A 20,782-nucleotide genomic window follows, 5' to 3' on the forward strand; every position below is an offset into this window, starting at 1 on the left:
CATAGATTGTTTCTAATCTGTTGTTGTTGGCTAGCAAGTTATTTTGGTAATGGGCACTAAGGCAACCGCTAAATGCATATTTACACCCTAATACACAATTATTAAAACTTTATATTTCAGTATTTTTTGTTTGCTGCAACTTTGAATATTGTTTTATGCTATGATGGACATATGCGTCCACTGTGTTGTGCTGTGGAGAATGTGGAAATGAAAACCGAGTATGCAACAGCTTTTCGCCTCCACCGTCAACAGAAATCCACAAACACACCAAAACATATAAAAACTTTCTTTTTAAAAAAAACTTTGATTTTCTTTCATGTTTGCTGGTTTTTGTTTTGTTCCTTTTATTTGTTTCATTCATTAACTAAAGTGTAGTGAGTTGAAAATAAATTGGTAAAAAAAAAAAAAAAAATCAGTGCATAAGTTTAATGTTGTGTCAAACTTTCTACTTAGAAAGTTCCGTTACTGCATATGTCCCCCGTGAATGTTGGTGAAATAAAGTTTTAATTATGATAAAACATTGTACAAAGTTACATTTTTTTCTCCCAAGTAGAAATGCCTGAAATTCCTGTTCATGTATTTGAAAAAACAAAGCAAAAACACAAAACAAAAGGCCCTGATAAAAACATCCCTGTGTAGCCGTCTGGCATTGTGAATGGCTGAAAGGTAATGGAGTCTTTTGATCTCACTCTGTGTCTCTGTCTGTCTGTGTCTTTAGATAAGGCGCCGCACTTCTCCAGGCTAGGAGACGAGGAGGTCAATGCTGGGCAAAATGCCACCTTCCAGTGTGTTGCTGCTGGTAGGGCATCTGAGGCGGAGAAGTTCCTGCTGGAGGTCAGTGGTTTAATGGTTGCTAGAGGAACCTGTGTGTCTGACTTAGACGTGTGGGAGTTAGTTAGATTTTTTTTTTTTAACCTCCAAAGCAGTCAACATCACAAACAGAAAAACTGGTTGCGGTGTTTTTTTTTTTTTGCACTTGACTGACTGAATGCTTTATCGTTTAGGAACTTAAGGTCATGGATGGATTATTAGACAATGGGCTCAGGAACAGATCACCCAGACTGAAAGAGACACAAAATGACTACAAACTGATGTGTCATTCATAGTTATTTTGTCATAGTTTTGTATCTCTTTTGTCCATTTAGGTTTCTTTTTGGTTGATTTCTGTCTCTTTTTAGTCCTTTTGCATCTCTCTGTACTCATTTGCATGTCTTTTTGGTCATGTTGTGTTTCTTTGTAGTTGTTTTGCATCTCTCTGCTGTCTTTTTGCGTCTCTTTCTACTGCTTATGCATCTTTATGTGGCCATTTTGTGTCTCTTTGTTGTCTCTGAATGTTCATCGAGAAGTGTTAACATTAATTTCAAACAGAGTGTACGGCCAGGATCCCCCTTACACAGTTGAGCGCCTGGGCCTGTGCCCCGTAGGTCAAGGTGACTCAAGGTAAATCATTAAGTTTAAGAATTCATTTCAAATCCCAATGTGTCAGGATACATAAATACATATCTGTTACTCTAAACAACCACTTCAACAGAGCCTTCTCTGGACATGTTGTGTGCTTAAATAAAGACTGTGGACAGAGCTTGAATGCTGTGAAGGCCATTAAGGCCTTGAAGCCTCCACACTTCACTGCATTGTGAATAGTTACATTGCTTATAGGATCACAGTGTTCACTGCTTTCTTCATTGCCTCCTGTTTTTATTCATATTATGGTCTGTGTTTTCGATATCTGTCTTTTCATCTAGAATGGCTTGCTCAGTGAAGGTCAGAGAGGCCATACAGTCCTTACGTCTGGTGGGAATAACTCTGTGGTCTTCAAACCCTCCTCTTTCTGCAGCCCTGATTAAAGGACTAAAAATCATTGTGCTGTAGGATTTTCTTTTTATCTCCTGCTGCAATTACTGTGCAGCCACACATTCAATGCTTTTGCCAACATCTTACCACCCACTACACGCAGTGTTAATCATGGTTGACCTTAGGCAAACCTACTGTATTGTTTAAAATTGGGAGATGTGTGATTTATGTAATTGAAGCGTCCTCATTCCCACCTCGCTGAACACTTTATCAAACCACCCATTTGGACACAACACAGGGATGAAGACAAATGCTTTGGGTAATTAGCTGGCGTATCCGTACAGGCGCCTCCTGTAATGAGATCTCTAGGCCACTGGAATGCTCTTTGCTTACCTCTCCTCTAGCCTTTACTGTCCTCTTCACCTCTCTGTGTCTGCTCTCTCTGCCTCACGCACTTCAGACCTGTTTTCTCCATATGAACACACATCACAGTTGCTGTCTATTGTGCTCTTTTGTGTTCATTTTGTCTGCTGTATACCAGCTGCAGCACAGTCTTGGCCATGCACGCCTGCCAGATTAACAGATCGTTTTGACGTTTCCTCGCCAATTAGCTACAGCCAGATTGTTTTCGTAAGAGGAAGTGATGTGTGTTTATATGTTTTCCCCTGATTTCTCCTGCCCACCTTCTGTAATCCACACACAAGGTAGTGAACAGGAGATATAAAAGATGTAGGGGGGTTGCAGGAGTGTATGACTGAGATTTTTTCTTTTCCTGCGGTCATAAGATTAGTTGCCTGCTTAACCCTAATCAGCGGGTGTGTGTTTATGTGTTTGTTTGCGAAGGCTCGGCCCGAGGTTTGTGTGGTCTGTGGGTTTTTTGATAGGCCCATATCAGAAGCACAACAGAAGCAGCAATGGCCAAGTATAACCTTAAGATCTCCTTGTTAATCCCAGCATGCTCACATGCTTTGGATTCAGTAAAAACTGGCAGATAAGAATGATGAGTATCAAGATTCACATCCACCATTTCGCACAATGAATGGAAGAATGGCCTGAAAACATGAGGAAAAAATGTCAGATCCAATGTGTTTTGTTGAAGCTACGTGGACTTGACGGATGCTAGTGGTTTTAATGGTGTGGAACAATGTGAGAAATGCCTCTCGCGGCGCAACAGCAAGGTGCATCATGCAACATTCATTTGAATCGCCCTCTCTCTGTGTTTTTCATCCTTTTCTCTATCATTATTCCTTATTCCTTCTCACTTTGTCCGTCCCAACTTCAGTTTTGTTTATGTTCTGTTTCTGCTTTATGCCGAAACGAGCAGCTGCTTCAAATTCATCCGTTAACCTATGTTCGAAACTGATTAAAACTTCATGCATTAAAGCCCATCTGTTTCCCAGTTCTAACTGCTGAGCGGTTAAATGTTTTGGTTCAATAACATCGTACACCGAGGATGACTGAGGTGGAAGATGGGCTCTATTAAGGGGCGGCACTCGTGACATGTATTACCCCCATAATCATTATTATTTTAACAAGATTTCATTTGTTTTATTAAAGCATGTCTGATTGTCATATTGTGTGATTAAATCAGAGAGATGGTCCTGCCATTCTAATTAAATTGCACACAATTGGACAATCCTCCTCCTTTTTAATCACATAGCTCCAATAAAAACTGACCCAGATAGCAATAATTTAAGTGTTTTGTTGCATTATTAGCTTAGTGTCCCTGGAGTTCACTGGGCAATAACTGCGTACAAGGGCGACGTACAGTAATAGGAAGTGTGTGTGTGTGTGTTTGTGTATGTGTGAGTGTGTGTGTGTGTGTGTGTGCAGACATGTTTTTAATAAAAAATACACTGAGGTATACAACATGCAAAATTACTTTTTTAACTAATGTTAATATAAGTAACATGCAGTATACAGTAAAAACAAGAGGGCAAAAAAGATAAAGAAAGATGGAAAGAAAGACAAGAAAAAGGAGAGAAGGAAAAAGAAATAAAAAAGACGCTTACTAAACACATAGCTATGAAACAATACAATACATTTTCAACTGGCTGTATGCAGATATTCACATTAACATAAAACACAAACAGGTTTCTGTTCTTATCGTGTATTTTAATAACCAATATTAATAAGAAACAATTTTAGTTAATGTAGTCATTGTTTGAAGTTGCTCAGAGGTTTTTATAACTGACAGAAGCACCTTCTAATTTTGCACATAAAAGGCAGTTTACTACTGTTGTCATGGCGAGTGCTACTCAACCTGTGACAACAGTTGTATAATTTCTTCTTTGGCTCTGGAGGCCTGTATCACAAACTGGGAGTGTGGAGTTTGAAAGATGTGGGCATTTAGGGAGGCAGGGAGGATATAATGAAGGGGCTACATTGAGTTGAATTATGGGAAGTATAGGCGCTTGAGTGTGGAAGCTTGACTCATACTAGGGACTTAAAGTCTTGATATTTCTTGTATGAGATGACATACACCTGTGTGTGTATGCGTGTGTTTGTGTGTTTGTGTGTGTGTGTATGTGTGTGTGTGTGTGTTTGTGAGAGAGAGAGAGAGCGCGAGAGACAGGGTGGATGATGATGAACCATCCTGCTCTCTCTCACCCTGTCCTTTCCTGCTTTCCAGAGACACAATGGGGACATTTTAACAACAGCGTCGGTCAAGCACCTGAGTCACCGGCGCTTTGTGGTATCCTTCCAGCTAGACAGCGTCCAGAGATCGGATCAAGACCTTTACCGCTGTGTCACTCAGTCCCTCAGGGGCTCTGGGGTCTCAAACTTTGCTGAACTCGTCGTAAAAGGTAAACACTCTCTCTTCTATGTGTCTCACTCTTTATCCTCCTTCTGTTTCTTCTATGCCAAGCATCTTTTTTTTTTTCCTGCTGTTATAATGATAGCATATGATTTTCCGCTCTTCTTGGTCACGATACATCACCGCCTGTGATTCAAAGACCAATTAAAAAACTGATCATAACAAACACTGATATCCTCTAGTGTGAAGATATTTCAAATTACCCATCATTTGTGCTTGATGGTGGAAATTATAGACACCTGTTTCAAATTGATTTCCACAAAACTCCATAGTCACAAAGTGTGTGGCGCTGGACACACATGATGGCTCTTTACGTGGTGAATACAATCTGCCTGACTTGTGTTGTTTCCTGAGCTGGAGTTGTCAAATACGCTGCCACACTCGGCTCTTCAGCTCTCTGTCAAAAAGCTTTTCTTTTGACTAGGACTCCTGCAGCCCCTGTCATATCATGTACCACAGATGGTGACCTCACTCCCATTACTCACTCCAACCCCACAGCCTGACACCACTTTGACAGCATAGTAATGACATGGCTGTGGGATGGTTTGTTGGCATAACACACTCCAGTAAAGGGAAGATGAGAAGGGGAAATAAGGATGGGAAAGATTCTCATTCTCCTTGTCCTCTGCTGCTTCCTCCTCCTATTATGAATCTTTTTTTTTTTTTTTAAGTCTTACGGAGACTGTTGTCGTTGAAGCATGAAGTAAATCCCTTTGATTGATAAGGAAGCACGGGTTTTGTTTAGTATTGTGACACAGACTGATCGCTACAGTACAAAATAGAGCCATTTTGCCAAAACCCTCTCACCAGCAGCTGCCACTAAACCAGGAGTCAGTGAACGTGCTGATAGAAAGCCATGAAATCCCATTTAATGTGCTCACACTCCAAAGCAAATGAGTATCATTGTGACCATGTGGTTGTTGCCTTCCTTACTTTATTTCATAATCAGGACAAAGATGTTATTTCTGGCAAAGCTCACTCTGCATCACGAGTAGATGTGGCTGTAAGACATGTTCAAGTCAACTGGCTGTAACTCTATAATCTATTTCACAGGAGCTGAGACCGAGTCCTTAACAAGACTTTCATAAATCCCTTTCCCCACACTGCCCTGCTAAGAAGAGCCTAATCACCCCCTTAACGAGTTGGCTCTACTCATTTCACGACCCTAGATTGCATGCAGGAATCATGATGAAGCTTTCTTATTGCCCCACAGAGGACAGAAACATCACATAATGAACACAACATTTCCATCTTTCTGCTAAAAGGTGCTATATGTCTCTGGCTTTTGTTGTGGCCTCCTAGTTGTTATTTTTTGATCCTGTGCACATTTGGGGATGTGTTTCCAGGGATTTTCAGCCCGTTAAAGCATAAATCTCAGTGCAGAGAAATCCTTAATTAAACAGAAACTAGCTCTGAGAGCAGTGTTTGGTATCAGAATAGCTCTGTATGCAGAGGGAAAAAAAGTGTAAAATAACAAAGTAAATGAAGAGAAAAACTCATATTTACTAGAGCGGTGAACTTTAACTGTGAAAGACATGAGTGAGTTGTTTTAAAGTCGTCCCTACTTGCCGTTTACCTGTGGCCTAAATTTGCCCTTTCTTTATGGTGGATGCAGTCATTGACAGCCCAAAGATGAGCTGCTTCAGGCTAAGTCAAGGCAACGGAAAGCGGTGCAGAGTAGAGTTGAGGTGCCGGTAATGTTGAAAGAGAGGAGGGCCATAAAAGACAGAGGCGCCTCTGCAGGAATGAAGGATTAGTCACAGCCACAGATCAAACTCTGATCTTTTCTCATGCTTTGTCCTCATTTCTTTTGCATTCCCTTCCCTCCTTCACACTGTTCTCTGTGTAATTGTTCAGTGACTTGGATCTGCCAGTAAGTGACATTTGACCGGTGGGCTCTGGAATTAATCCTTGGTTTGGCAGTCTTTACCGACAGTGACGCAGAGTCTCCTCTTTCATCATGGTGACCAGCTGTGAGGACAGAACACTCAGTTAGAGAAAAAGATGTACAGCATTTAATCCTTTAGATACAACGATCATACACATTCAATGTGCTGCATGCACAGCTGTTTTTTCACTTGCTACTTGGCTAAGATTTATGCAAGGTTGTGAATGCCTTGTTAATAGCTATGACTAATCTGCTATTTGAACACAGTTTGACCTGCTAACATCCTGCAGTCCCTGGGGACTCATTTAAGACTCTGGGCAGAAATCTGTTTGCATACAACTGATTAGTAAAATTAATACTACAATGCTACCTCCTGTGTGTGTGTGTACCTCCAGACTGTGTAAGTGCTATGGCCCCGCCAGCAAATGCTTATACCAATACAAATGTGTGTTTGAACAGGAAAACAAAAAATGAACTGCTTCTCATTTCCTCTGACAGTACCTCCATCCCCCATCGCGCCGCCTCAGCTGCTTCGTGCCGGCTCCACTTACCTGATCATCCAGCTCAACACCAACTCCATCCTGGGAGATGGCCCCATTATCAGGAAGGAGATTGAGTACCGCGCCAGTCAGTCACCGTGGTCAGAGGTGCACGGGGTCAACATGGTCACCTACAAGCTGTGGCACCTGGATCCAGACACAGAGTACCACATCAGTGTGCTGCTGACTCGGCCTGGAGAGGGAGGAACTGGCCCTCCTGGACCACCTCTTGTGAGCAGGACCAAGTGTGCAGGTTAGCTCCCAGATCCCAGGCAGGGTGTAGTTGCCTAATGAAGCAGTTCCCAATCTTTTTGGCTTGTGGCTTCTTGAAATGATCTTCTTGAGATCCCTTTGACAGGTTATACTCTCAGTGGGCACATGAGTTGTGATCAGTTTGCTAAAGAGTGATTTTTCCTGTTTAGGTTGTTTAATTTTAAGGATGCTTGGAGGCCTGAAGAGGTGAAAGTTCAAATATTTCACAAGAAAAGAGAAAAAAACAGAAAATCTAGAACAAATATCATAATTTTGTGTAACACAAATATATATTTTTCCTTCTTATCCCTTCACTGATCTCATGGACCCTCAGATTCATCTTGAGACCCCCTGGAGGGTCCTGACCCCCGGGTTGGAACCACTGGCCTAATGTATTAGATTGTTGTACTTTAGGTCGTATAGCAGCATATGATTGCAGGCTATGTTACTGTAGATAAGAGTTGTCACAGCATAGATTAAGCAGGCATGATCATCATCACTTACACACTCATTGACATAACAGAGCAGTGTATTTTGATATATATGTATATGTATATATATTTATGGCTCTCATTTACAACAAATGACTTAAAAATGGATAAAATAAATGGAAAACAATAAATTAAAACAACTATATATAAATACAATTCATTAAAATACAAGATGCAGATGCAAAATACAAATCAGTTAAAACAGACGCTGAATGGTTTGTGATCATGGATTTAAAATGACTGAGTATTACCAAAGAATTATAATTTTTTGATACTTTGTAAAGATTTCCATTTGGCCAGAACTTAAAAAATAAAAGCAGATCTTCCAAGCTCAGTATGTGAGGGACTTGCAGAGAAAGCCAGTCATTAGACAGAGTTTGATATGGTCCAGAGCGTAATAATGTCTGACTGCGAACATAAAAGTGCTATTGCGCTGCTATACACTGGCCAGTGGCAGCTGCTACATTTCAAGCTTAAAGCACACCACCCACATCCTAGCTTTCATCCATATGTTATCTGTTTTAAGATGAATCATGGAGTGTTTTCTGCCTTACATCTTTCCTACTCCAGAAATTTGTACCCACCACTGAATCTTGTAGTATGTTGTCCTGTTTATAGAGACAACGGTCTACAACCGTCTATTTAGTATATTCCCATTCAGGATTTTTTGTTTTTGTCGCCAAGAATGAGATGGCTTTTTTTTTTTTTGGGATTGGTTAGGGACGTTGCTCTGAAAGGACCCATTATGCAACATGTAGCGCTTAGGGGAATCACAGTGACTACTGTTTAGGTGATGCATGGCCGGGAGCCTGAAGAGGGGAATAAAGTGTGTTGAACACCTGGCTGTTCAGTACAATCCACAAGCATGGGGCAGCGGGGTCTTTGATACAACCCGTTCGGTGCTGCTCTATGATTTTCTAAATTGCATCGGCTTATACATTTAATCTAGATAAGAATAATACCTATAAATATGTCTTTTTTATGCTTCATGAAGTCATTCCATAAAAGATCCTCAGTTCAAAGTACTGATGCCCAACAGCCACACAAAATAACTTCACAGAGCCTTAGATTATGGGGCTGCATCTGTCGCCATAATCTGGTAAAATTCAATCAGAAGAGAAACTGATAGACAAGTTCTGACTCAGTCACTATACTTATCTCAGAAGAAAAAGCACATTCGCTATCACTGGCGCTCTCTGAACTCTGGAGCTGAGTAGACTCAAAGGGAGACTTTTTTGCTGCCAGTATGGCAAATATTGGTTTGAGGGTTATTTATAAGATAACAGCTGACTGACTAGATCAGCTGGCCTGAAGCAGTCTTCTTTGGTATCTACTGTAGAAGATAGAATTTTTTTTTGGCAACTACAATAAATGAATTAGAATTTGGAGGTGACAATGGTTAGAGAGATCAATCACAGATACACACTGTAAAGGCTATTCTATAAACAATAAGGGACATACAGTAACTAAATGATTAACTTGTTGGGCAAATAACAATTATTTTTTATTAATGCACTAATTATTTTCTCAATTTGTAAAATGTTAGAAAATAGTAAAAATGCCCACGCACTTCACTGTCACATATGACAACCTGGAACCAGCAGATGTTTGCCATTATTGCTTGAGAAATTACAGAAACACTTGATTATTACAATAGATCATTTTCTGTCACTCACCTAGTTTAAAAATAGACTAATTATTTCAGCTCTACTGGTTTTGCTTTCTGCTTCCTGTTTGTTTGTGTTTTCTATTCATTTAGCAAAAGCAGCTTTTCTGTTTTCACAGATTTAAAAATGTATTATTTTTCATTTTCTTCAGTCGTTCAGGTGAAGCTTTTCCTCACATCAAGCTTTTTTTTTTTCTCTTTTTTCTATTGAACATTTTGTTCTGCTTGCTCACATCTGTGCACCTCTGTCATCTGTCACAGTGCAGACCCAGAACACCCAGGGAGACGAGCAGGATACCAACAGGCCACACCCATGCTCACTGTTAAATATACGTACACTGACAGAGCACAAAGAGTACTGTGTTAATGCAGATGCACACACAGTCATTACTGCTGCCTGCATCCGCAATGCGTGCGTCCTAGTCACAGGCACACGAAATAGAGAGCTTTGTGTTACCCAAAGGCAGTCTGTGGATTCGTATCTTCCATGGTCATCACTCTTTTCTATGCCCAACGGTCTCCTCCTGCCACACACCATCCCTCACATATCTCCCTACTCTGCTTCAGTAGAGCCTCCCCGGCCCCCCTCTCCAATGACATATTAAAGCTACTCTCCTCTCCCAACAGCAAAAGACACCCCTCATTCATCAGGCACTCTGAGTGAGCTCACAGCCCTCTCTCCCCAATCCCTCCCCAACTCAAGAGACACAGGAAATTCACAATAAAAAAGTTAAAAAAAAAAAAAAAAAACGGCAGCAAGAGGGAGAAAAGTGGAGGGAAGGGTGTGGTGTGTGATGTGGGAGTGAGTGTGTGAGTGTGTATGTGTGGGAAAGAGGGTCGTTTTTCACAGTGAGAGAGTGAAACGGTAAAAATGAGGCGAGTGAATGTGCGAGAGGTGAAGCGAGAGAGGATTCACAACGTACGGAAATTGCTTTCACAGTTGCTGGTATCGGTGTTTGTGAAAGTCACCAAACTCAGCCTTTAATGATGTATTTACATTTCAACCACTGTGACATTAGCTTGTTCAACCATGTGTGGGATAAGTAATACTGCTGTGTTTGCTGAGCTGTTAAACAGGGCATTTAGATGCAGTACTAGTTCAATACAGAGGAAATACAGGTGAAATTAATTTTGCCAGTCGTTGTGTCTTGTACTTTTTCCTCTGGTAGCTGCAAAGCTGTGAGTAACTGATGGTTGAGTTTGTTTTGTTTTGTTTCTTTCTTTGTCCTGCAGCTGCATCTGACTGACTCCTCCATGGTTTGATCAGTATTCGCGCTTCTTACTTGGGTGTGTAGATGTATTATGCACTTTACAGTAAGCTGCAACCTCCTCCACCTGGTGTATCTCACCTCCGTGACCCTCCAGGAGACTCTAATCACCACCTGGTTCCCAGAGCTCCCCCGACCCAACCTCTAAACCATCTGGTCTACACTACCCCTACTGACCCCATGTTCCACTGCTGAGTCCTGATACCCCTCCAATCCCCACACCCCCCAACCCGCTGCTGTTGGCCTTAGTAGGTTAAAGCATGAGAAAATAGATGTTGGGGTTGTTGTGGTGATTTCCAGGAGGTGGTAATTATCCAGTGAACAGAAGGGATTTTTGGACCCTGTTTGAGTTTAGGAGGAAAGTGAGTTTCCCCTTCAAAAGCTTCGTCTTGCCACCGTGACTATTATCACTCTTCCACGGTCATGCTGAATATTTCCCTCCTTTCCAAACACGTTGGCTAGCTGGCTTCACCGTACACATTCACTTCCCCGCCGAGCCGTGCTGTCCTCATGCGGGTGCTGTAAAACTAATGTGCGTGAATGTGAACATGGTCTCCGCCTGGCTCTGATGGCCATCCAGGTGTGCTTGATGAGCCATTGCTGTGATTATCAGCACGGTGCATTAGCACAGCTTGAAGCCCCTCAAGTAAATCAGAGAGGAGAGGCGAGCATTTGTACTGCAGGTGGTCCCCAAACTACGTTAATGGGCTTCCACCTGCTGCTGGGTCACTGAACCTTCTGGAGAGCCCCTGCCCGTGATGCTCTTGGTGTGTTAGAGGGAGCCAACACTGGAGCCTGACTAAAATTAGGCACATTAGGAGCACAAGTGCTTTGCCTTTCTTGGCATGTCGTTCATCATGTCTTCCTTTCGGAGCCAGAATTCCCTACGTGTGCACATTTGGGGTGTTTGGATTTATGTGTGCTTGTGCTTTTTTTGTTTTTTTTTTTTGCTTGCACATGGGTATAGGCGTACATGTCTGTATAAATTTGGTTTTCCCATCTGACGCAGTCAGTGCAGATCCTCTCCACCGATGCATACAGTCTAAGGCGGCTCTGCTCTGTCCTGCTGTTGTCCCATGTCACAGTTTTAGGGGAGATAATAAACCAGAACCTGTCACATCCACTCTGACTTCCAATCTCCAAGGATCAACATGGTGCTCTGGGCTTTTGGCCATGTTGGGGCGGCTGCAGTTTTCATGCCACAGGGTGCCAGAGAATGGGTGCCCATGGCATACAGACAGATAAGACGAGGCAAGGGGAAGGGGCTGGCACAAATGTCCACTTTGAGAAAACCCACAATGAGCACACTGTGGCCTCTTTGGCGATGCTTTCATTAACTCAGCAGTTAAATGCCTCTCTTTATTTAGCTCTCAGACTGTGCAGACTATCAATTGCGCCATTAAGACAATCCTCAGTCACACTGGAACAATGGAACATTAACATTTCTTGCTGCGTGCAGTCTACTACTTTGCGATTACTGCGCCCACCCATTTATCTGCCGTCACATTAGTGTGGATGAGGTTCAGATCAATGCTCATGGTCATATTTTCATCTAGTATGAGATGCCAGACAGCAAATTAAAAGAGAAAGCTGGTGACTGCTGAGGCCTTCAGTATAGATTGGAAATGTCATAAAATTTTACTTTAACAGAATTGCTCTACTGCAGGCAGTAATAAGTGCATAAGAAAGTGGGCATTGGGCTGTTGTGTCTCATAATGTTAACGTGTTTATGTTTGTGTGTGAGTTTGAGAATGTGTGCACTCAAAATAGAGAGAGAGAGAAAGAAGGGAGAACGGAGAGATAAATAGACAACCAATGAGAGTGATATAGCGACTGAGCTGAATAACAGTATTTTAGATCATTCTTGTTTTAGCCCCTGCTCAGTGATGCATTAGCTGTCTTATTTAAGTTCCCTGCACTAATCTGTGTTGCAGTGAGAATCCCACTGAGTGTATGAGTAGAGTGAAGGAATGAAGACCTTGGCCAGTAACCTCAAACTCCACTGATCTCTCCATGTACCCCATATCTCTGCTGTCATTCCCTGCCTCCCTGGCCCATTACTCAACACACCCTATTAAAAGAATAAAGCCATACAATACATTATGTAGCATATTGCTTGACAAAAAGGCGTTGATTGTGTTAATAATGGCCACTGATAAATGCTTCCATTGATACTGAGGATGTCCTTGGCTTAACTCAGCCTCTCTTCAGTTTCAGACGTCCTCCTGAACACTGGCTGGTCTGTGCCTCTGTGTATAGAGGCTCTCTGTATCTTTCAGCTTGCCATTACATTTTAGGAGGATATCAAAGACAGAGCTGTTGTTTATTTTAGTCAGAGTCAGAGAAAGTCAGGGTTACCCTGGCAATGACTAGAATTAACTCAGTGCCTCCTAAAAATATGGCCATAGCGATGACCCAGATGTAAAAGTGACCAGCGGAAGTGAATGTCCTTGTATAGCACTGGCATTTTTTTGTGTGTGTGGATTAAACCTCAGGGCCAAGAAGTATAACTACTGGATAGTCAATTTGCTCATAGACACGGAGGCAGGAACTGGTGGGAGTGCGATGGCAACCCGCAGCTTGTCCGATTAATTAGCGCAATTGGCATGAGTTCCTGCTCTGCCATGGGGGATGTGGGTGTGTTGTGCTGGCAGCAAACTGTTGACCTCCATGTTGTGGCGGGGCAGTATGGCTGCACATAAGAGAGGAAGTGAAAAAGTGCCAGTGTAGTCCTGGGACATCAGTGATACTTTAATTTGCTGGGTGTTCTGTCTAAAATCAATTATTTTGCAATAAAACAAAGTTACCTGTGCTTTCATTTTGTAAAATTCACTACTGTGCCCTCAGGACTTTTCTAATGACATTGCTTCTTTTTGTTTTATTTCTGCTTTCTTTGTTACTCAATTGCCTCTTTTTTTCCGTCTTCTTCTTCAATCTTGGTCCCTCTCTCCCAGAGCCCATGCGTGCACTACGGGGCCTCACAGCCACAGATATCCAGTCCAGGCAGTTGTCCCTGCAGTGGGAGAATCTGGCGTTCAACCTGACACGCTGCCACACCTACTCAGTGTCCCTGTGCTACCGTTACACCACGGCGGGAGGCGGCGGAGGCCACAACACCACCGTGCGCGAGTGCCTGGCAGTGGAACACAACGCTTCACGCTTCACGCTGCGTGATCTGCCACCCTACCACGGCATCCATGTCCGCCTGTCACTGGCCAATCCAGAGGGGAAGAAAGAGGGCAGAGAGGTCACCTTCCAGACTGAGGAGGACAGTAAGTCCCGGAGGAAGTTACAGAAAAAATAGCATAAGAAGTGTCATAAGAGAACTGAAAACATTTTTTATTTTGAATCAGTGGTGGGATGTAACTTATTACATTTCTTCAAACACTGTACCTTTTTAGGTATTTGTGTATCTTCATTTCCAGTGGGAAATATTATATATATATATATTACTCCACTACATTTATTTGACAGCTGTAGTTAGTTATCGTTAGTTTTTAGAGTAAGATTTAAACACAAGAATCATACGATGAGCTTATAAAACACAACACATTGTAAAAGATTAAATCAGTGATTTCCAAGATTTCTTTTTTTTTGGCTTCTGACCCTTTAAAAAGCTGTGTTTACTCGGGGAGTCTTGTCAGATGTCCATGACTTGTTAGCAGTTCCGCCAGAGTGATTTCCCCTCTAAACTTTTCATGGTTTGTTCTTGGACGCATGGATGGTTTTATTTAAATAATTGGCCCAAAGAGGTAAAACTCTGCATGCAATATTAAAAAAAACAAGAATTTGACAGTATTCAAAGTGAATATGAATTAGTGTAACAAAACTTTTTTTTTTTTTCCCTCCTACCCCATTAATCATCTCACAACCCTTCAGATTTATCTTATGACCCTTTGGAGGGGGCCCGACTCCTGGGTGTAAAACCACTGGACACACAGCTGCGTCAAAATCCCACTTAAGCAGTGATGCGTCAGTATTAACAATATCCTAATGTAATATACTGCATAAAGAAATATCAGTCACAGGGGCACAGTTTTCTGCAGAACAAGAACTATGATGTTTGATGCTAAAAGTGCTTGTGTGCTGTCTTCTAAATGCTGCAGTGCAATGTTTTATCATTTAAAATGCAGTTAACACACTGTCAAAATGGCAATGCTGCCCTCCAGCTTCATGTGCACTTTACTGTCTCAACCCTTTACGCACAGAGAAAGAGATATCATTGTCACATCTTAAATTACGGTCTCGTGAATTAGTTGTGATAGCTGTTTTGGAAGAGAGTGTGAAAATTTACTGCAGTACCTCAAAATTGTTTAACTATTCCCATAGTAAATGTCAGAATGGAGACTACCCAGACGTGACACTTCCCAGAAACCGACCTATATACTGACAGTGTCCTGTGTTGTGAGGATTTTTAAATCTTCTGTACGAGTAGTGGTTAATCAGTTTGGATTCATATGTGGTTATTTTGCTTCATATTTCAAAACACTTAACACTTCTACCAGCACCTCTGTCTTCCTCTAACGCATTAATACAGAGAGGGTGACCATCTGACTGAGGCTGAATCAGCATTACAGAAGATCCTTTTCATTTTTAGATGAAAATAACATAAAAGAGAAAACATTATATCTCGGTCCCCTGCAACCCTGAGATAGGATTTTGTGCTTATTTCTTATCTGCTATTATTCCTTTGTGCCGTAGCACATCGTCTGCATGGCGGCTGAAGGAGAAATCAATTCTTCTGTGAAAAAATCAAAACAAACAAGATTGTTCAGAAAGAGATATATACTGAGAAAGATGGAAAAAAGATCAGGAGAGAGGGAGGAAGCAAGAGAAAGAGAGTTTTTCTGAAATGAGAAAAGATGAATACATGTATATAGACACACAGTACACGTCAATTATGAACGCTTTTGCCAAAAGCCTTAATAAGCAACTCTGTCCTCCAGACTAACTCGATTCAGAAATAACAGTCGACTCAGCTGTTTGGCTCTTGCTTTAGCCTCAGGCCTGAATCTCACATAACAGTCCCCCTCTGTACAGCGCTCACACGGACTGTGGGGACTGGAGCTGCTACTGAATGGCCCAAAAAAAAAAACTGTTAACACAGTCCATAGTTGAATGTTGAGGCATTCGCTGTGCTCTCACTGCCATTCAGAAACAAGTTTACCAGCAACTGTCTGACATATTCATCAATATATTTCAGCTCTGACAGAGGATTGATATAAAACTATAATATCCTTTTTACATTCCCTGCCTCTTCTCTGTATTGTGGTTACATAATTGATGCAGTTCATAAATTAACTGTGTCCTTATCTGATGTTCCCAGCCTGCTGCTCTCTGGCTGTGTGAGTGTCTCATGTGGTGCATTGTTCTGAGCCACTGTGACATTCACTTCTGTGATATTGACAGGAGGGGCTCACTTTGGGATTAGCGCTTCAATTTCCCCGACAAATGTTTGTTCTGACAATTTCTTATAGTTCCCGGAGGCATAGCACCGGAGTCGCTCACTTTCACCCCGCTGGATGACATGATTTTCCTGAAGTGGGAGGAGCCTGTCGAGCCCAATGGCCTAATTACCCAATATGAGGTGAGCCCAGAGAGACACTCTGCTGAATTTCTTTTTGCTCTTTTGGGAATACTACACAGTGGATGTGCTGTCAGGAACTTTTTTGTTTTCTACAGACAGGTGACAAATAAAAAGAAGAAACCAACATTAAGTGTCTCAGTTAATGCTACCAGAACAGCTTCAGTGCTCCTGGGCATAGATTCTACAAGAACTCTACGGGAGGGATGAACGTCATTCTTCCAAAAGATATTCCCTCATTTGATGTTTTGATGAGCACGGTATAACACATTGGTTCAAAAATCTCCCATAGGTGGTCAATTGGGTTGAGATCTGGTGACTGTTAAGGCCATAGCATATCATTGACATTATTCAATATACTCATCAAGCCGTTCAGTGACCCCTCGTGCCCTATGGATGGATGGATGGGGGATGGGGGCATTTTTCAGGTTTTTCCTTGAAATTTGTCACGTGTCTGTAGTTGGCTAATGCTTCCCCTTGCCTTTGGGGAGCCATTGAGAGAGAAACTGCATTAAATTACTATCTAACTATCTCAGCAGCTTAGGTTAGAGCAGATAAACTCCTTAACACACTGTTAAATCCATTCCTTACACTTTTGGCCTTGCTCCTTTTTGGATTTTTGAAAGACTATTAAAGAGACAACTAAAAAAATAAAAAATTTTTAAACTCTATTTTCATGGTTTTAGGACTGTAACCCCTTAAATTTCTGAATTACACCTAATAGAAAATGAAGCTAAAATTAGAATTAAAAGCCTAGAATGCCCTAACGGTTCCCCACTGCATGTTACTGAGGGGGGGTTGTGAACACTTAGATGTAGAAGTTCAAATTTCTATGCTTCAACTGAAAAAATGTATCTCAACTTTTCGGCTATCATAGATAAGAGGTCTTTTAAGTGCACAGAAAAGTTGAAATTTGAACACCATGACAACTGGGCAAACTCCATCTACTGAGGAAGATGGGTGATGTATTGTGAAACTCCAGAAGAGCTGCTATTTATGGGCAGATTGTTTACATCAGATGTCGGTACAGTCTGTTTTTTGGGCACTCTATATTGTGTTTTTATTTTCTAACTGTAGCCCAAATAATAATCTAATACTCCAACAGATAATCAGCACATCCACTAACGCTTTAGACTCAATATTTATGGCAGCACAAAGTTAATCTCAAGCACACAACACTACAACATTCTTATCATTTTCCTGGAACTGAAATGCACCTGTTCTTTTGGTATTTTCATGCTGATTCCATAAATTACTCTCCTCTATATTTGTTGAGCCATTTATTTCAAGTGCCACTGTTACTGGCATAATACAGATATATAGTCTCCAAACCACTCTGTTTTATATTCCTCTTCTTCACCCAAACCTTTATCACAAGGTGCACTGCGCCTATGTGAGCGAACACAGCAGCACGATTTGGATTCACTTTCACCGGCCCTGTGCACATGGCCCGGCACTTAACGCTGGTTTTGTCCCATTACAACAGAACCCTGCGTGATACCTCACATGTATGTGTTGTGCTGTAGGCCCTCCATTTAGTGGATAACGATTTTATATTGGCCGTACACCCTGTGTCTGTGGTTAGGCATGAGTAGGCCTGCCTACCTATCCTCAAGCCTTCTTTCCTTGGCCTCTCTCGCAATGTCGCCTCAAGGATATTATTAAATAGGATTTGTGGTTTGACATATAAAGTGGGGGCTGCACAGGATTTTTTACTCTGTAGTGTGTTGATCTCCCTCGACTGACAGAGAAAGCTTCATACAGAGCTGTAGAAATCCTCTTCATTTCTCTCAGATTAAACCATTGACCACTCTGCCTGAGCCCATCGACCGCCATGCTGTCCTGCAAGCCCTCCTCGCTGCTCTGTGCTCTGTCGGGCATCTTTTATGTCTGCCTTTGTAGAGGAAACACAGAGGTCTGTCTGTGTTTAGTCTCTGGTTGGCTCATAATTCTATCTTCACACTAAGGAGGCATGAGCAGGGATTAATCTGTTCTTATGATAATCAGGACAGCTTTTGGTTTGGCTTGAGTGGTTTGTGTGTGCAATACATGCATATGAGCATATAAAGTACATAGTGTGAGTTTGTGCGCTCATTCCTTGAATGAAGTGGATCTCTAATGTACATCCTAATATGCTCACCCTTGTCTGATTGCAGTAAGGTCATCTCCTTTAGATCGGCACTCTTTGAAAGAGTATAAGTGGAAATTCTCATGAGAGTGCCGAGCAGGCGAGGGAAATCACCTCTTGAGGAAAAACTTTAGAAAAGATTTCACTTTTAAAGGACACTTATGCACAGCCATTTTTGTATTAATAAGAGGTAATAGGACTCATAAACACTTAGCAGTATTGATTAAAACACTTGAATACACTTTTTTTACTGTGTGGTGTCAGAAAATAATAGAAAATAATTTACCACTCAGAACTTTTTGAAAAGCTTCAGGTATGACTTTGACTTAACAGCGCCAATGCCAATCAAGTCCGATTCATCTAAAACCATAAAGCCATGAGCAATTAGCACATTGACTTAGAGAAGCAAATTCATTTCTGAGTGAAGTGAATCATATCAATCAAACAGTCAAGTTATTACTTATGACAGAGCCATTTTTACATCAAGTTATTGACCTCTGCTGATTAGTTAAAAACTTTAAAAACTAAAAATGAAACTCTTACTTGAAATTTGTTACAGGCTACAATGACAAAGCCTGAAGTCAGCACCAGGTTGACTCTGGTGTCTCTTTTTTTTTCTTTTCTCATCACAACAGATCAGTTACCAAAGTATTGAGTCGTCTGATCCGGGAATCAACGTCCCAGGACCTAGAAGAACAGTGTCAAAGCTGAAGAATGAGACTTACCACATGTTCTCCAACCTCCACCCTGGAACTACTTACCTAATATCCGTGCGAGCCCGTACAGCCAAGGGCTTTGGCCAGACCGCCCTCACTGAAATCACCACTAACATCTCAGGTATAACCACTGCCTGACTAACTGAGCGAGGAGGTTGTGTGAAAGCTGCTGTAAAATGTTAAAACATTAATGGCAGCCTCTCCGTGTAGTGGCTGCTCTCTACGCCACCACTGATGCAGCATGCAGGTACAACACTATACTTCACCCACTGCGTGCTATAATTAGGATCTGGGTTTTTTCTCTCTCTTGACCTCGGTATCTTTCCTCTCCCGCAGAGGCAAAACTACTGCTCCCAGAGTATAAGAGTTATTTTCCATTGCCTCTCTGAAATAGTGACACACTGTCATCTCTCAGTATTCAAGACATAAATTAAGTGGTAGGAAGCAGAGAAACACCACAGAGGGGACACTGCTGCGTGTTATGTATAAAGAAAGATGCAGTGCGTTCTTGGGACCGGAATGTCACACTGGAGAGTCTCAGAGCTTATTACTGGTGATAGAAATCCAGCCTTGGTGTTTCTGTTTCCTTTTAATGATGCATTTACGCTTGTTAAGGGATGGGATTGCACCTCCTAGGAACACACAACGCAGCCACTCCCACCCTGTCATGCTCACACACATACTCTCTCTCTTTCACTCCTTCTTCCCCTATCTCTTCGCAGATAGGCCCGGTTTGTTTAATTATAGATTTAGCACACAATCGCTGCTTACTGGCTGTATTTCAGACAGAACGCTGGCACAAAGCCAGACCACAGATAGAGTCCAAAAGTCTTTGCAGATCATCCTCAACCACCTCCACTGGCCCACGGTGCAGAACATTCACTTACACTGAGCGTCTCTCAAATCGGCGCTGACAGCTAGCAAACACTGAACACCTTCAACAGCTACTACTGTCAACATCTCCAAGCAATACCCACCACAGAGTATCCTGCTACACACATTTCCTCACACACACACACTCACACGCATATGCATATGGATGTGTGCTGCGCCATGGCTGATACACAATCATTCTTCAAACAGACTCTATCTGGCAGCAGGCATCAAACTCTCTTTTAGTTCTACAAACTGCAGCAGACCTTTAATGTAAACAAACGCACATTCAGTTTTCCTTATTGCCTCACCTTAATTGATGTCAGCTTTTTTCTGCTGTGGTATTAGCGAACGGCTATTTTAATATGATAATCATCGATTCCTCATGAATAGTTTGCTCTTCTTTCCCTTCACTAATTGACGGCTGATATTAAAGAGAAATGTGCCGCCACATCTCCAGGGAGGAGCACGACTTCAGCCAAATACTTTCAAATGAGAAACCCATTCAATTTAGCCTCACTCCTCTGACTTTTAATTGGACTTGTGTCCAAGACAACTACAAGGGAAATTCAAACAGTGCACTGAATATGAGGATATGGGTATTGGGTATATTAACACTGTTAGCCATTTATGCGGAGAGAAGGGATGGCTCTTTGCTAAAATTAAATGGTCTGTCTGTTTCATGAGACGTTGAGGGGCTGAACACATTTATGTGGAACGAAAAAGAGGGAAAGACTGTGTTTAAACTGAATTAATGTGGTCTAAAAG

The 20,782-nt window shown here is 41.8% G+C and overlaps 1 protein-coding gene across 4 annotated transcripts in view; it reads left to right on the forward strand.

The window, feature by feature from the left end:
* Nucleotides 1-20,782, forward strand: part of ptprub (protein tyrosine phosphatase receptor type Ub) — a 149,948-nt gene that overhangs the window by 87,423 nt on the left and 41,743 nt on the right. For all 4 annotated transcript variants that reach the window (XM_056380744.1, XM_056380745.1, XM_056380746.1 and 1 more), the window contains exons 5-10: nucleotides 719-834; nucleotides 4,424-4,598; nucleotides 6,996-7,289; nucleotides 13,668-13,985; nucleotides 16,191-16,300; nucleotides 19,061-19,262. In XM_056380744.1, coding sequence (XP_056236719.1) covers nucleotides 719-834; nucleotides 4,424-4,598; nucleotides 6,996-7,289; nucleotides 13,668-13,985; nucleotides 16,191-16,300; nucleotides 19,061-19,262 — 1,215 coding nt within the window. The remainder of the gene's footprint in view (nucleotides 1-718; nucleotides 835-4,423; nucleotides 4,599-6,995; nucleotides 7,290-13,667; nucleotides 13,986-16,190; nucleotides 16,301-19,060; nucleotides 19,263-20,782) is intronic.

Source organism: Seriola aureovittata, chromosome 7 (genome assembly GCF_021018895.1).
Source record: "Seriola aureovittata isolate HTS-2021-v1 ecotype China chromosome 7, ASM2101889v1, whole genome shotgun sequence".
In the NCBI taxonomy this organism is placed as follows: Eukaryota; Metazoa; Chordata; class Actinopteri; order Carangiformes; family Carangidae; genus Seriola; species Seriola aureovittata.